Here is a 17269-nt window from a genome sequence, read left to right on the forward strand (position 1 = left end):
ACGATCCGCCGCCTGGCTACTGAAACTTTCAAACGTGAGATGTCCGACTGGCTTCTCTCGATGGGAAAGATATTTATGGGTACTTCCACAGATTGTACTACTTTAAATTGTGGGAACCGGTCAGCTCGGATCTCTTCGTCATCGTTCCGAACGATATCGAGCCTATTAAATAGATAAATCTCTTTCGAGATGTTTCCTCCGAATCACAACGACCATTTTCTAAATTACCGAACTTTATAACTATAACGTTTTCGATTCGACTCTTAAGAAAAATTATTCGACCATTCTCTTCCACTCGCATTCATGGTACGATCCCCGTTCTATCGGAAATCGAATCTACATAGGAGATATTATTCTTGACGACGTCGTTATTCGGTATGCGAGAGTTCACGATGCCGCTTTTGACGTAAATCGCGAGGAGCGCCAGTCACGTTTCTGCTTTATTCCGTCGTCGTCCTGTTCCTGGCAAAGGACGTGCAAACATCCGTGGATCGTCGGTAACGATATATGGTCCTTCTATGGCTAGATCAACTTTCAGTCTTTCCTATAGATAAGCACTTTGATTTCTTTTTTTTTTCCCCAACAAATTTTTCGATAAAAATTAATTTCGTTCTCTGATACGCGAAAGTGTAAACGAAAAAACAATTTGATGTACAACGAACAACGTTATCGATCTGTTTCGAAGAATTCTAATACTCGACTTTGACTAAGAAAAAACATTCATTCATTGATATAATATACCATTCACATCGTAAACAGTAGACACGTTCAAACTCCTCGAAGAAATGTATCATACCTTACAAACAATACTTGTCGACTTTTTCTGATTCGCGAGAGTGTAAACAAACAAATAGTTGATGTACGAAGAATAACATCATCGATCTGTTTCCAGGTATTTTACTTGCTGACTCTGAGTAAAACAAAAGTCTTTTATTAGTATCGTAAACAGTAGAGACGTTCGTCGAAGGAACGAATCGCGTTGTTGTGTAGTATTAGGTTCGTAAACATATGATACATATCGTTAAAGGCGTCAGTCAGTCTCGGCGAACGAGTCCTCGACGATCTATTCGATCGGATCCATCCGCTCGTGGACCCTTCTTCTTCGTCTTCGTCTTCGTCTTCTTCTTCTTCGTCCACCGATTGGAAAAGAAGAAAGCAAAAGGACACTAATTAGTGATTCCAAGAATCAAGCCCGTTTCATCCGGACACCGGGGGATCAGCAACGTGGATCAAAACGAAGGAAAAGGAGGTAGAACTACCGAAGAGGTGCGAAAGATCGAAAGAAACGTAAGTCATTCGAGAAATTCGTTGAAGAAGTCCGATAAAGTCTCGCCGGCACGCTTCCGAACTCTCGCCATGGATAATTATACCAGGTAATTACGTTTCTAAGATAAAAACGATCGCTCCTGTCGAAGAAAATGATCCTTTAGCGTTTCGTATATTTAATCACTTTGTATTATCTAGATCTAAGATCTTGATAAATTTGATTAATTCCATTTGAATATTATCTATATACACTTCAGGCGATTGAATTTAATGATCATCATTTGCGAATAATAATAGTAGTAATAATAATAATAATAATAATAATAATAATAAATAGTAATAATAATCGATGATGAAATATTACGAGTAGAAAAAAAAAAGAAAGAAAAAGGATAAAAAAAACACATGCCGACATTTACAAATTGACTTTCGATACGTCGCATCGAAATCTTTCGAGCAATAATTCGAATCGAAATAAATGTAAGAGAAATCTTCGGCAGAAGCGTCGCATCCGTCTCGAGAGCTTACCCTATGAAGGATTCGGTGTTGTCGTTCCTAGCGTGGACACCAATTTTAAGGCTCCGAACGAGCGGCATGGAAATAAAACAAGGTGGACACTAATTAGCGATTCCAAGAACCGAGAACACGAACCGTACTACACAGGCAAGGTCTCTCTCTCTCTCTCTCTCTCTCTCTCTCTCTCTCTCTCTCTCTCTTTCTATCCCTCTCTTTCTCTCTCCCTCTCCTCTCTATCCCCGGTTCCGTGGGCCTATAATACGCCGCGTGTTGTTGGATACAGCTGGTTGGAGGATGAGAGGTATAAGATGCATCGAGAGGACAAAAGGTCGAGACGAAGAGGGGAAGAGAAAAAATCCGAAACATTCGAACCAGCTACGAGTGTCAACTCACGGAATGCATTACCCTTGACCCTTTCCCTACCCTCCTACCTTTCTGGTCCTAACCTGTCATCGTAAGAATTTTTATCCTGAATTCTTAATCCTCCATTGTTCAAACTCTCTTACGCTCTTTTCTTCTTTCTTTCTTTTTTATATCTATAATTTTTGTTCCTTTTTCTTTTTTTCTTTTTCCTTCTTCCTTTTCTTTCTTTCAATATATCCGATCAGAAATTTGTTCATAATCGTGCGAGTTAAAAAATAAGTCGAACTCGTGTTTAATGAATCGTCAGCGGTTATACTTATAATTAGGTATATCTGATAAATCGTTAATTCATCGGCAGGTTAGCTTTTCGCAAGGACATTCGTAACAAACCTACGAAAAGCGTCAATCATCAATCTCCCAACGTCGATCGAGACAGCGCGTGCTTCGATCGGTTCGAAAATAATTTGAGAGGGCGCGTAATAACACATCAATGCGTGTTAACAGACGTAAGCCGTGTATGTGTGTGTGCGTACTCGTATTATAGAAGGAAGGACGTGATCAGAGGAATTGTGCCTCGACGCGAGGCGAATCGAAATTCCATTGTGAACTCGTCGATCTAATCGAACTGTCACATAAGGTACCTATCGAATTTAACGACGGCTCGATGATGTACCCAGCTGCTTTTTGACATCCACGACGCATTTTAAAATTATTCGCTTCGTGAGAACCGTACGATCCTGTTAATCCCGATACTTTCTAATTTAGAGATGATTAAGAATCACACGTGAAAGATTGTTCGTCGACATACAACAAGCTCATAGATTTTCTATTTCTCTGTAAATGTAAATTAAAAATCTTAATACTCTCTAATATCGCCAATTATAACGAAAAATATAACGATTCGTAATACGTTAAAAAGCTAAATCAAAATCACATCGTCAGATTAGATTAGTTATCACGAAATATTTATCACGATTCCAAGAACAAATCGTAATCTCGAGTTACTACCAGATATTTTTTGTCAGCCTTTTTAAAATCCAAAAAACATGTCCGCGGATAAGAAATCGATTCGAAACGGTCGACTTAATTAAGTACGAACGAAAGAATGCCGATATAGTGGGCTCTCAGCCCACTTTGGGAAAGCTACTCTAATCGTGAAAGGAAGAGAACCGCGTGAATTCTTTCGGGTAATAGTGTTATCGGACGCAGTTCGTGTAAGACACGATGTGTTTCTGATACTACGACCATGCTACCTGAGCTGGGACCGCAAAAGGGAAGTCCTCGACGAGTCCTCTGAACAACGAGGAAGGACCAATCAGAAGCGTAGGCGGAACTTTCTTTCGATCGAATACAACAATTTCCTCCTATTTACGCCTATAATTTTTTTGTCAAATGAATGAAATTAAATCTCTAATATATCTAATCGAAAGTCCGATCTTATCGAGATCAAAATAAACACTCGAATAATATTTTAATACAGTGCATGAACATAAATCCGGATATATATATATATATATATATATATATATATATATATATATATACACATATATATATGTAGTTGAGAGAATATATTGAACAAAAGTATAATTAGAAACATAAACCTAACACCACGTACAGGTGTGTTATTAACTTTAGCGATAAAATTTATAACAAACTCGATACTATCTCTCTGTCTCTTTCTCTTTCTCGTTAGTTATAGATGGTGAAAATAAATTATTAACAACGTTAAGAGATGAATCGCGATTAGTCGTATGGTGATAATAAAGTTGCACTCTCGAAGGGTGCTCTCGTGTAATCGAATAATAGTATACGAGTGTACGCTTACTCCTAAACGATCTTTCTCCTCCTCCTGTTCCTCCTCCTTCTCCACTTCTTCCTCCTTTTACTCGAGCCGGAACGCAGCGCACTAAATTCGACATAAAAAAAGAACATGGCGGAACTATCGAACTGTAGAGGATGTTGGAGAGCGAGGGCGAAGTCCGGCTAACCACAACGACGACGACGACAACGACAACGACGACGACGACGACGACGACGACGACGACGACCGTTTCATTTAATTAAGACTTGTTTTTATTTCTGGTAAACTCGTTCGGGTATTTTAGGAAGCACCCGAAAGCGAAGGCTTACCTCGGTCGAACTCGCTTGGATTAATTTATTGGCTTGCCGAATGCCAACAGGGAATTGTTTCCCTCTATACGCGAGCCGACTTTTTCATCGCGAAAACAAAAACTTTTCTGGATAAAGGAACCGTTATCTATCTCTTTTCCTTTTTACCTTTGTGTTTTTAACGATAAGGAATAAAGGACATACATACCTATTTCCCGTTCAACGACTCGTATCAAAAAAGAGCTAAACACGGTACACGTTATTGAGACCTGATGTGAGATAAGAACACACACATTTACGATCTTCAAATACCGATAACACTTTCTGGACGATTCAACAATCGCATCGAACAATTTCATCACCGTCGTAGGCCCGATCAATCGCCAATAGTGTCTCATATATCCCTCATCAAGTGCTTACCCCGCGAATATTTTCTTTCGAGGTTGAATTGATTCGATTAAAAATCGATGAATATTTATCCTTATAAATGTTATATTAAATGTTGCTCTAGAAGTTAAATAAAGTAATTATAATTTATTTCGATGATCTCTTACGTTCCTCACGGTCAACTTTACCATCATTTTTGTCGCCAGTGGAATAAAAAGAGAAAGGAGAGAAAGGAAAAATAAAGTGTAGAAAAAAGAAAAAAGGTAGAGGAAAAAAGATGGATAACGTGCGAACGATGGGTAAAAGAAAGGAGAGAGAGAAAGAAAAAGAGAGAGAGAGGAGAAGGGAGTCTCGCGGGAGGGTAGCATCCCAAGTCCGCCTGATTCTGGGAAACGTGTCCTGCCAGCTTGTTAGGTGTCCCCAACGGTCCTTTAATATATGACTGGCACTCTACCCTTCTTCAAGAAGGAGGATGAGGATGAGGATGAGGATGAGAACTAGGACCACTGGATCCAGTTAGAATGGTGTTGGTTTTACTTGTGTTTTTCGTAGGTTCAATCCATTATTGTCGTCGTTTCTTTTCTTTTCCTTTCTTTTTAGAGTAATATAAAATTATCAGAACACTTTTCTTTCTTTCTATCTTTTTTTAACAATTTCAAAATTTTCTTATACTAATCACGATATGAGAAATGGAAGTATCACTCGACGAACATTTTCATACTTAGATCGTAATTTTAGATATTTTCTAATACTAATCTAGATAAGGACTAAAGTATCACTGATGATTTAGACAATTATAAGAAGCTATGATGCAAAAACGAGAAAGAGAAAGAGAGAGAGAGAGAGAAAGATAGAGAAAGAAGAAACGAGAAATCTCAATGGGGTCTTAGGCTTTGATGCTAAAGCCACGGGCTAGTTACCGAAGAAAGAAAGAAAAAAATATAAAAGAGAGAGAGAACGATCGATCGATCATCGGGTGGAATCAATCGACTGTAAGAGAGAAAGCGAGATACACATACGATCCTGACGATATCTAGTCATAACACCATTGTTTCAATGACCTGCTGCTCCGCCCAGTAGGTGGCACCACCCTTCACATATTAATGAGCCAACCAGTTTCGAAGATCATCAAGGCTTACCAGAAAAGATGAGGTGTTGAGAAGGCCGGACCTTTTAACGTCTCTCGCGCGCCGCTCTTATCTCGCACGAAGGCCCACGTGCATTTGCATGAAACGCGCATTAGCGCGAGAAAGAGAGACCGATTATTCACGGGTACCTACGTTTACATCCTTCCTTATTCTCTCTCTCTCTCTCTCTCTTTCTCTCTCTTTCTCACTCTCTCTTTCCGTCTCTATCTCTCTCGCCCATATTTTTTATTTTCTTCTAAACGTGTTATTTTCTATATGCCTCTTTAAATGAAATTATTTATATTACGTTGGCCCCTTATTCATTATTCGATGCAAAACTAACTCGAAAGGTTTCCATTATTGCACGTTCGTTAATTTCCTATTCATGATTTTCTTAAGGTACAGAGAGGAACAGTAACTGTCGAGATACTTAAGTGTCTCTCTTTAAAAGAGAAGAATAATGATCGAGTGTTCATATATTGTAAATAGTATGAAAGTCCGATAGGAGTATGATAGGATATATGTGTTTGAAGTTTGTATAAGTGTAATGACAAACGATAGCATATTCTTGCTTATGAAACGTCACGATGAATATTTTACCATTACATAAAACGAAACGAGAATACCTATCTAGTAGTAATTGTTTACTCGTAAAATAATACATTTGAATAATCGAGAAATACGATAGTAAGCCATTAAATTTGCTGTTACCATTGGTTATTGAAGAAAACCAATATATAGCCACCATTGCATACCTATGTGTATATAGATATTCTAAATAGAAAATTCAATAACGATATTAAACAAGACCATTCACAGTTGAGTAGAAAAGGAAAAAGAAAAAACGAACATAAAGAGAAAAAAAATCAAAATGGATTACGAATCAAATGCAAACTGGGCACACACATATATATACACATACACACATACGTATTTATACAGAGATAGTAGGTACGTATAAGTACGTACGTAAGTACGTACGTGCATACATACATATATTATACGTGTTAAAGAAACGTGAGATTTCATTGGGATGTCGCAACTCTTTTATTCGTCCTTCTCGAGCGATCATCGAGACGATATATCGATAGTCGAAGTGTGAATGAGGCGCTAACGACCGGTGATTACCAAAGTGCGTACACGTTCCGTGCACCGTTCATATTGCGTCCGTGTGTACAAGAAGGTAAAGAAAAAGAAGAAGAAGAAGAAGAAGAGAAAGAGGAAGGAGAAGAAAAAGAAGGATAAGGAGAAGAATAAGAATAAGAATAAGAAGAGAAGAGAAGAGAAGAGAAGAGAAGAGAAGAGAAGAGAAGAAAAGAGAAGGAAAAGGAGAGACGCGAGCACCGAATAATCAGGCTCGTGTAGCCGAGGATGTCCATCAATCGTTGGCCCTTTCCTTAAGGACAGGACCTCCCGCGACGTTTCTCATCTTCTCACCGCTCGACGTGGGGCGTCCTCGGCGCGCGTTAAACGTGCTTCCTAACTGCCGTTCCACGATCGAAAGATCAACGTGGATCATCCGGTATCTCATGATACTCCATTTCTCTCTATCTTTCTCTTTTTCTCTCTATATTTGTGTGTGTGTGTGTGTGTGTGCGTACATTTTTATCGGAAAAGAAAAAAAACGAAACATCTACGAACATTCGAGCTTTCGTCGAAACAATTTTTCTTTGTTTTCAATTTATCGACTCGTAGATTTGCTCTGCAAATAATTACATACGCCAGGCAATCGAAAGGATTCTAATATAGTGTTTCGAAAGATAAATTAAATTCATTGCGATATCACATGATCTTGAAAAATGTTGGACAAATTTATCCATTCGTGGATATGCAAATAGCTGCGCAATAGAAAAGATTCTAATAAGTATTTAGAAATAAATTAGAATTAATTAAATTCATTCCTATATCGCGTTATCGTTCGACATATTTGAGAGAACGTTTGTTTTATTCCAACGAAACGCTTTCGTTCCAATTTTTTGGTAACTAAGATCTATGACGTTCAAAATGTAGTAGGAATTTATTCGTTCGTGGATATGCAAATAGCTATGCAATCGAAAATATTCTAATAGTATTTGGAGATAAATTAGAATGAATTAAATTCATTCCTATATATAATATCATTGTTTAAAATATTTCATTGATCAGAAATATTTGTCTCGATCAAACTGTTGAAGGGAAGATCTATAACGTTCGAAACGTAACGCATATCTCGGAAAAAAAAAACAAAAAAAAAAGAAAATAAAAATAAACAAAAAGAATAGAAATAAAAAAAAAGGAATTCTATCGGAGGTAGAAACCAATCAAAAAAATTTTTTTTGGAGGAATGATTTATACCACGTCAAAATTTGATCGAAGACAATTGTAAAAGTGAAATTACATCGGTCGATAAATCGAGTAGGAGTGTAATACCAAGTACCGAAAGACAATGGACACTTACGGGACGAGAATGCGATAACTTTATATAGAGGATGGGGTTGAAGCGGAAGGAGAGTTAAACAGAGTGAGTGAGTGAGCGAGCGAGCGAGCGAGTGAATAAGAGAGAAAAGGAAGAACAGAGAGTAAGAGAAAGAGAGGGGAGGCGTGGAAGATCACGACTCACCCATACAAAATCACGAAGACGAGTATATATGGACTGGTAATCAAAGCCATAAATCCGAGGCGTAAGCAAGCTCCTTTCCGATAGAGATTCACCGTTCGATGCTTCTTTATCTCTTTCGCGCTGCTCTCTGTTATATATATATATATATATATATATATATATATATATATATAAATGTGTGTATATGTATATAGTTACCGATCTCCGATTTTCCAGGATGTATCTCTCGCGTCTGTTGGCACTAAACGATCGATTACATCCACTACGATCGCTAATTATCGCCACGGTGAGATATAACGATCGTCGAGGGCGTCTATCGCGATGTAACCACGAAGAGTACCTTCTTTAAATCGTTCGATCGATTCTCGGTTCTCTTCTTATTCTCCTCTTTAGAAATTTCGATCCGCCCCCCAGCTGAAATAACGAATCTGACTGCAAAGAGAAAGAGAGAAAGAGAGAGAGAGAGAGAAAGTTGTTCCGTGCGAATAAATCGTTTCATTTCTGATTGTCTACTTTTATTTTTATTTATTAAAGAACTAATCGGTCGTACCAATACAATGGTCATGTTTCAAAAGTGATTATCTTTGCTTTGATATCTTTGAAAACATCATTTACACTATAATTAAAGACATACATATACATATACATATACATACATGCATACATACATACACACACACATATATATATATATATATATATATATATTAATCGCAATAATATAGATAAATACGGGATAAACTCTATGACGAAAAAATTGAATATGAATATAAAAAAATACGGAACAATTACATCTTCCTCATTCTCACGATCATCGAGAGAAAAGATCAAAGCTTCGTTGAAGCTTCGTAAGAACACGGAGCACCTCGGGCGTAGAGGGCGAGAAATCGTCGAAGGTTCCTCCGCCGGCTGCTCGATCGAGCGAGGCACGAGGATAAAGAAAAAAAGAATAGAAAGAATAAAGCGAATAAGAATAACAATAACAATAAAAATAAGAAGAAAAAGAAGAAGAAGAAGAAAAGCATCGGCGCTATATCGACGGTAGGCCCGTGCATCGCGTTCTTTGGGCCGGCGCAGCAGCCAGCCGTAGCGTTCCGCATCGTTGCGAGCGCATCGAGGCCAAGGAGGGCTCAACCCTCCTCCTCCTCCTCCTCCTCCTCCTCCTCCTCCTCCTCCTCCTCCTTCTCTTCTGCCTCCACCACCTCCTCCTCTTTCTCCTCATCCTCCTTCTCTTCCTTCACCTCTTCTCTACTCTTCTCTACGTCCCTTCTTACAGCCTTTCGTTCTCTCCGTGCTTCGGCCACGCGGAATGGGCGTGGTGATGCACGAGCGGCTATCGAAACGCTCTATCGCTAATAAATCTGTACCTCAACTAGAATCTGCCTGAGGCTTACTACTTTGCGTCAATGTAACCCTTTCGTCTCGCTATCCGAATCCAACTTCGAAGTTCTTCGTTTATATTATGAATTGTTACACGATCGAGATCGATCAAATCGAACCTGCCTATCTTATTTTCAACGATATCAACAATGTTCTTTTTATCGTAACAATGTAATAATTTATTATATACGAAATAAATCGCCTTCGTTATTTTTTTTTTTTTTTTTTTTTTTTTTTTCAAATAGAATTCGTAGGGTTCGGTTTAAAGGGATTGTGTACTTGAGATCGATCGATTTAAATCATTTCTATTCTGCTCTTTTTTTTCTCCTGCCTTTTCTTCTTTCCTCTATTTCTTTTTTTCTTTTTTCAAGACGGTAAAAACTTTACTAGCGATACCACCTGGTGGCAGGATTTAAAAACTCCCCTCGGTTTTTACCGACCGCGAGGTTGATAAAACAGTTTCAGCGCGCTTATTTCAAATATTCATATTAATATAAAAATATAATCGCGAAGTATACTTTGATTCGTTATATTCGATGCAGTCTAATTTTCTTTAGAGCAACTATTTTTTAATTAATCATCGTACGAAGTTATCGATCTACGAAACGATCACTAGCTATGTATTACAGAGTAGATATTTTTTGTAGAAATATTGATAGATATAAAAATGACAGTAGTTGCCTGCAGGAACGTCGAAGAAGAAGCAGAGGAAGCAGAAGAAGCAGAAGAGAACACGATGGAGTACGCATCCGGCTCGAGCCAATAAATTTTTCACATGACCTGTACCAATAATGCGAGATAGCGGGAGTAAAAGAGAGGCATCGACGCGATCCTGAAACAACTATACTTATCGAAGATCGTGCCTCGCAGGCTCCGAAGGAGGAAGGCGCGCGTTTTCAGTCTCGCTTCTGTAATTACGATCTTCCTCGTGGTACACACGCGGAACGCGAGCGTGCGCGTGAGCACATACTGGCCTCCCTTATTCCGCTTTTACTTTCGTATATTATTTTATCAGCGTATTTCGTAAAAAAAAGAAGAAAACAAATTTCCCGTAAGATCCATGCCAAAAATATTTACGAATAATAGGTAGACACATGAGAAAACTTCTTTTTTTTTCCCCCTTCAACGCTCTCGTACGAGATTAAAAGCGTGATTATTTTTCTTCTCTTTTCTTACTTTTATTTCTTTGTACATTACAAAATTTATAATACCGATACATACGATCGACAGAAAAGATAATATTCGTTATAATTATCGTAATCACTCTCGCGTAACGATAATAATTATTCATCTCGCGGACGAATCTTTTGCCTCTTGAACTATCATACGTTAAGAGAAATCAATTTTATTTCGAGTATCGATCACGACGTGGTGTTTCAACAAAAGAAAAAAAAAGAAAAGAAAGAAAGAAAGAAAGAAAGAATGAAAAAAGAGAGAGAGAGAGAGAAAAAAAATTCGCGAATGAAACACGCGACCTAGAGGCTCTTCTCGTCCACCCCTTGTCCTCCTTTCACGCGCTCTATGTAAAGGGGGTAGTGCGGTGCTCGAGGCAGTCCATACCGACTGGCAACATAACGTCGATCGTGATAAAAGCATCGGACAATAATAAACAATGCGTGAAACGACAAGTACAGTCCGTAGGTATGGCGGCCGTGGCAAGGCATTTCGCGAGAGATGCTATCGTTCGTTCGTTCGTTCGTTCGTTCGTTCGTTCGTTCGTACGTTCATACGTACGCTCATACGTACGTACGTATGTACCTACGTACGTTCGTTCGTTCGTTCGTACGTACGTACGTACGTACGTACGTTCGTTCGCGGACTCTGTGGCGGTAGCAGCAACACCGGAGCGCAATCAATCATTCGAACCGGATAAAATATAAAATACGGTGCCACGGCCCCGATGTGTTTGCCGTTTTATTTATTTGCACGGTCATGCAAGCTACGCGGAATTAACGTATTTTTTGCACGCGACCACCAGGATACGAGCGAGCGCGCCTCCGAGCTTTATTATCGTCGCGAACATTACGCGAGAAATACGAACGATGAATTTAATGCATTGCGAGGAGGGAGGGAGGGGGGACCACGCGGCAGAGTAAAAAGGAGAGAAGTAAGTAGGTGGAACGACGAAGTGGGGATTGGCTAAGAGAAGTTCGCAAACGATCGAGATAAAATATAAGTTGCTTCTAAATTCCTAGAGAAGTATGTAATACACGTAAGTTATCTACTAGTGCTATAGTTTTAAAATGTATACAACAATGATACGGTATCGTATATCGTTGATATATTAAGTTTATCGAACGTATATTATATTCGAAAGTGATCTAGAGACAATTGAACAAGTTAACGTGAATCGAATCTCGATCGAGACAACGATGCGTTCGTGTTTATCCTCTTCTCACTTTCTTTTTGATACGTAAAGAAAGATCTCTAGTAATTCCTCCCCCTCCATCAATCGAGTTCGTAAAGTAGCCACCGAAAAGTCGAGACCGTGATGGATGGTACGCAGGTTCGTATCTTGTATCGCGGTATCGAGTCGACCGCTTGTGCTTATTAAACTGTTCGGTATTTCTCGTCGACGTGTAACAAGGCAGGGTTGCTTGCTTGGATGCGCGAGGAAGATGATGCGGAAGAAGAAGAAGAAGAACAAGAGGAAGAAAAAGATAAAGATGATGATGATGATGAAGAAGAAGAAGAAGAGGAAGAGGAAGAAGAACAGACAGAGGAAAAGTAGAAGAAGACGAAGAAGAGGAACGAGACAGCGACGACGAAGAAGATCGATGCACCGCTCCCAGCTACCTTGGAAACTTTTAATAAGTGTCATCGACTACCGAGGTAGCTGTGGATGCATCGTTATAAATCGCTACCGTTTCTTTTACCTCGAGATTCCCTTCTTCTTCTTCTGCTTCTTCTTCTATTTTTTTTTCTTTTTTTCCGCTCTCTTTCCTCAACCTATCGCATCCGAAAAATTTTTTTCATTGGAATCTCCCCACCATTTTTTACCCTCCCCCCTTCCCTTTATCGCTTAGCCAACTTTTCCCCTTCCCCATCTCCCATTTTTTTTTTGGTACCATCGATATAACGATAATCGATAGAACGATTCGACGATATTCGACGATGGAAATTGTGAAAACATCTAAGACGTTGGAATTTCTCTTGTTGTTGAAAAGATTTCTAGCGAACACCCGGTACAAGGAAAAAGGGATGCTGAGAAACAAGACGGTCTTCTTCTGCTCTTAGAACGGCAACGGATCGCTACGTTATTATTTTCGCCAGTTATCGAATTAGATGTTGGCTTAACGGGTACGTACAAGGTACTCCCTATATACCCATGGCATAGGCGTATATACTATATTTACTTTATAAGAGTCTGTGTGTGCCCCAGAGGCCAGATTGCGAACGATGTATATATATATATAGCATACACGATATATATATATATATATATATATATATATATATATATGCAGATAATATATTTATTGCGAAATACTTTTTACCAACAAGAATTTGTATCGACCTTATCGTACGATAACTTATCATATGATGAACTTTACTTTTCAATGAGCAACCACAGATGGCGCGGTTAATTAATTCCATAGATTTCGATAATCGAAAATGCTTATGTATATATGAGAACACTCGGATAAGGTAGAGATCTGCGCCATTGTTAAAAGATGGAAGAAAACGTATAAAGTTATAAATCGATCGAGAATAATCGCGTTTACGTACGACGCCCATGGATCTTTCACTATATTTTCTCTCTCTCTCTCTCTCTCTCTCTCTCTCTCTCTCTCTCTCGCTTTCTCTTCGTTCTAGCATCGAGCGTTGTTGAATCGATGCGTCGAGAAGGCAAGAGAGAGCATCCTCCGAGATTACGGCTTATTCGTTACTACCTACAACGTACTTACGTTACTTTTAGAACTGCTTATTACTGTGATTACCCGCGCATAATACAACGGACCGAACGTTCTACAATTTATTATTGAATTGCTATAATGCGCTTCGTATCGTCGTATTGCAGCACGTTGAGTATATGTGCGTGCGTGTGTGTGTATATATATATATATATACATGTATGTGATGTATGTATGTATATGTACATATATACCACATATACACATCACATACATACACATATATATATACACACATCTATAGATATACGTATATACGTATAACGCGAAACGATCAACGGTCTATCCTAAGTACGAAACTATCATATCTATGTTCAAAAGAATATTAAAAGAAATAAGTTACTTACATTTTTTGCAGTTGTACGTAGGTAGACGGTTATGATGACACTCGAAGTAAAATCGAACTACGGGTCGTAGATCGTAGATATAGGAGAATTCCTTTTTTATCGCGATGATAACCAAACGACGAAAATAATGACGCTGAAATCAAATACAGAAGAAAATTCTTAAAATCGTTGCTTCAGAGACCCCCGACAAAAGTGACGGAATTGAACGCAGATAAATTTTATGTACTAAATGCAGTAATAATTAGTTTGTTATGCTAACATCGAAAAAAAGTGACGGCGTAACTTTTCAAAAGATTATTTTACTTACCACAATAATATTAATGTTCTTCATTTACACAAACTTTTCCGCGACGATTTTATTTCGAATCTGGACTCAGTCAGGACGCGACGGAACTGATCTTGCTATTTCGAGATTTCGATAATCGCAATAATATCGAAATTAATTGCCACTTCCTTTAGTGAGCGATGGTGATTGGTCGATCGAAATTAATCGAATAATACGAAATCTGATTGGATCGTCATTATAATACGAACAAGTATTACTTCTCTTCTTTTTTTTTTTTTAACATTCGATTAACATTATTAGCAAAACATTTATTAATTTTTATCCTCGATAATGTTTGTGTCAATATCTTCTGCTTTAATAGTATATTGTACATTCAAATAGAAGTATTGCAATATGATTCTATTATACTGATTATGTTGTTACGGGATGGTGTTATTGACTGATTCGACATGCTTGTTCAAAAAAAAATATCTTAAAATAAAAAGTTATAAATTGTTATAAAAAAATGGTTAAAAAAAAGATAATTAGAATTATAAATTGAATTAGGATCTCATTGGTAAATATATCGTTATATTGTACAGTTCACGTAGGTTAGAAAAGTTTATATGCAGTGAATAAGAAATACTTTTTTCACAGGTATTTTTTCAAAAAAAATTGTAAACGGGATCAACAGTTTTATGTATCACTATCGAAAAAAATAATAATATTATGCTATTGATTTGACAAGAAATCAAGCAATATGCAAAGAAATTTGGGATGTTCACGTACTCGTACTCTAGATTCTTCTGTGGCTATTAAATTAACCATGGGTCAAAATTCTACGTTTCAAGAACGGCTGCTAATGGAAAATCCAAATTTGTGGCACGAGTTCAAAGTTATTAGAGGTGCTGAATATAACAAGGAAGAAGTATTGAAAGCTATATTAAATTCTATAGAGCCTGTACATTTGTTACCAGTGAAATATCAAGTGCGTGGCGAAGACTCATATTTTATAGCTAACAATTGTGGCCCTGCTATAGAAAAGCTATGCAGATCTAGTTTAATTATTAAAAATCCACATGGTAATCCTTTGATATTGACAATAGTGTTGGGTTTTGCCTCGGTCCATGATTTAAATGTTAATATTCAACCACTTCTTCTAACTACTTTGACAAGAAGGTATGATTCTAATACAAAATCATTAGATTTGGAAGCATTTCATAAGGATTTAGATTTGTCTAAAACTATTTATTGTCCTTTGTCTCAAATGACAAATTTGGAACATGTATTAAACGTAGCAAAGAATGCAGTAGCTACGTTTGAACATTTGAATTTAAAGCATAATGAATTATATACGTTGGATGCAATGCAATCTTTAGATTTAATCTCTTTAAAATATATAGATTTAAGGTACAATAGCATAATGAATATGAAAGACCTTGGGGCCTTAAAAAATTTTACAATTGTGAAACTTTGGTTGGATGGTAATCCTCTATGTGAAAATTATTCTAGTGCAAAACAATATATAAATTCTGTGAAGACATATTGCCCACATATAATTCAGTTAGATGGTGTATCTATATCTGTTCCTGATATGCCACTAATGTATAATAATTACTTCAAAGATAGTACAAAACAGGAACTTGTATATCAATTTGTTACACATTTTTTCAATTTATATGATCAAGGAGATAGAATGGTTTTGAGAGGACTATATGATAAACATGCTTTTTACTCTTTCAGTTTCAGTATTCCATTTTCTATTGCTCATAGAAAAAAATTAGTGCAATTTACTACAAGTAGAAATATTTTAAAGATAACAGATCCTAATAAAAGGGATAAATTTTTATATTATGGAGAAGATAATATATTAAATGCTCTAAAAATATTACCAAAGACTTATCATGATAAAAATTCATTTCAGTATGATTTGATGTATGATGACAATGAATGTATAGCGATATCCATTTCTGGATTATTTAAGAATAAGAGCAGCGATGCTCAAGTTCTATCATTTAATAGAACTTTTATTTTATCATTTAATCCTGACAATGAGTATAATATTATAAATGATCAGTATAATATTGGTGATGCTCCAGATAATAAATCTTTAATTAATATAGATAGTACGGTAGCTAGTGAGGATTTTACACCAGTATGTTTTAGCTCAACAGAGAAATTTGAAATGATTACGAAATTTGGACAAATAACTAAATTAACCAAAGATTGGTGTAAAACGTATTTGAAAGAGGCAAACTGGGATATGCGAAAAAGTATTCAAAATTTTATGAAGGATTTAAAAAGTAATGCTGTACCACAAGAAGCTTTCAAAATATAATATATTAATTTTCGCTTATGAAAACATATATTTTTATATATTTTATATATAATACAATTTATTATATTTTTGTAAAATTATTTACATATTTGTAACAAAATATTCTTCTAAATTTCAAATTAAATTTAATTTTTCATGTTGTAGGAACTGTCCTGTTTTATCTTACGAGTGCTCCTAAATGTCGTACGCTGTTACCAACAACATAATTTTGTTTGTTAAATACGTTGAATCTATTTAATGGCTCGTAAATGATATATTATTTACGGAATTCCTATAGACGCAAATTTACCATAAAAGATGTCCTCCAATATATTATCAAATGTAGCACTAACATCTGAAAAGACTTTGATTTATCGACTCGTCTAGATGATTGCACTATTTGCATCCTTTCGAGCACGTAACCATCTTTACCGACCGATCACGAGATATCCCGTAGTCCTCTGACTTACCAACACGACTAAGAATAGTCGGCAAAAGTAACTTTTTGTTTTACCGATCAAACAGATAATCGTTAATCATTTAAAAATTAATAAGTTCACTTAATATAAATCAACATTCTTAATTTTAATCGGATGAAATTTTCAGTTTTGAAAAAATCATTATATGACACATAAATGAAAGCAGTAAAATATGAGTAGAACTTATGATATATGGA

The 17269-nt window shown here is 36.8% G+C and overlaps 1 protein-coding gene across 2 annotated transcripts; it reads left to right on the top strand.

Annotated features, from left to right (window-relative positions):
- The first annotated feature begins 14398 nt into the window (after positions 1–14398).
- LOC127067941 (nuclear RNA export factor 1-like) lies at positions 14399–16904 on the top strand. Of its 2 annotated transcripts, XM_051003414.1 has the most exons (3): positions 14399–14853; positions 14934–16579; positions 16759–16904. In XM_051003414.1, the coding sequence occupies exons 2-3, from the start codon at positions 15037–15039 to the stop codon at positions 16818–16820; spliced, it is 1605 nt and encodes a 534-aa protein (XP_050859371.1). In that variant the 5' UTR covers positions 14399–14853; positions 14934–15036; the 3' UTR covers positions 16821–16904. The 2 variants fall into 2 exon arrangements, with proteins under 2 accessions (XP_050859371.1, XP_050859372.1); XM_051003415.1 differs by lacking the exon at positions 16759–16904 and having other exon boundaries at positions 14401–14853; positions 14934–16752.
- Positions 16905–17269: the final 365 nt, after the last annotated feature.

Source organism: Vespula vulgaris, chromosome 12 (genome assembly GCF_905475345.1).
Source record: "Vespula vulgaris chromosome 12, iyVesVulg1.1, whole genome shotgun sequence".
NCBI classification, from domain to species: domain Eukaryota; kingdom Metazoa; phylum Arthropoda; class Insecta; order Hymenoptera; family Vespidae; genus Vespula; species Vespula vulgaris.

Excerpts from the sequence above, each read along its gene's own strand:
- LOC127067941 (XM_051003414.1), top strand. The coding sequence starts at position 15,037 with ATGCAAAGAAATTTGGGATGTTCACGTACTCGTACTCTAGATTCTTCT. Across the intron at positions 16,580-16,758 it reads TTTTATGAAGGATTTAAAAA|GAACTGTCCTGTTTTATCTT; the intron begins GTAATGCTGTAC and ends TTCATGTTGTAG.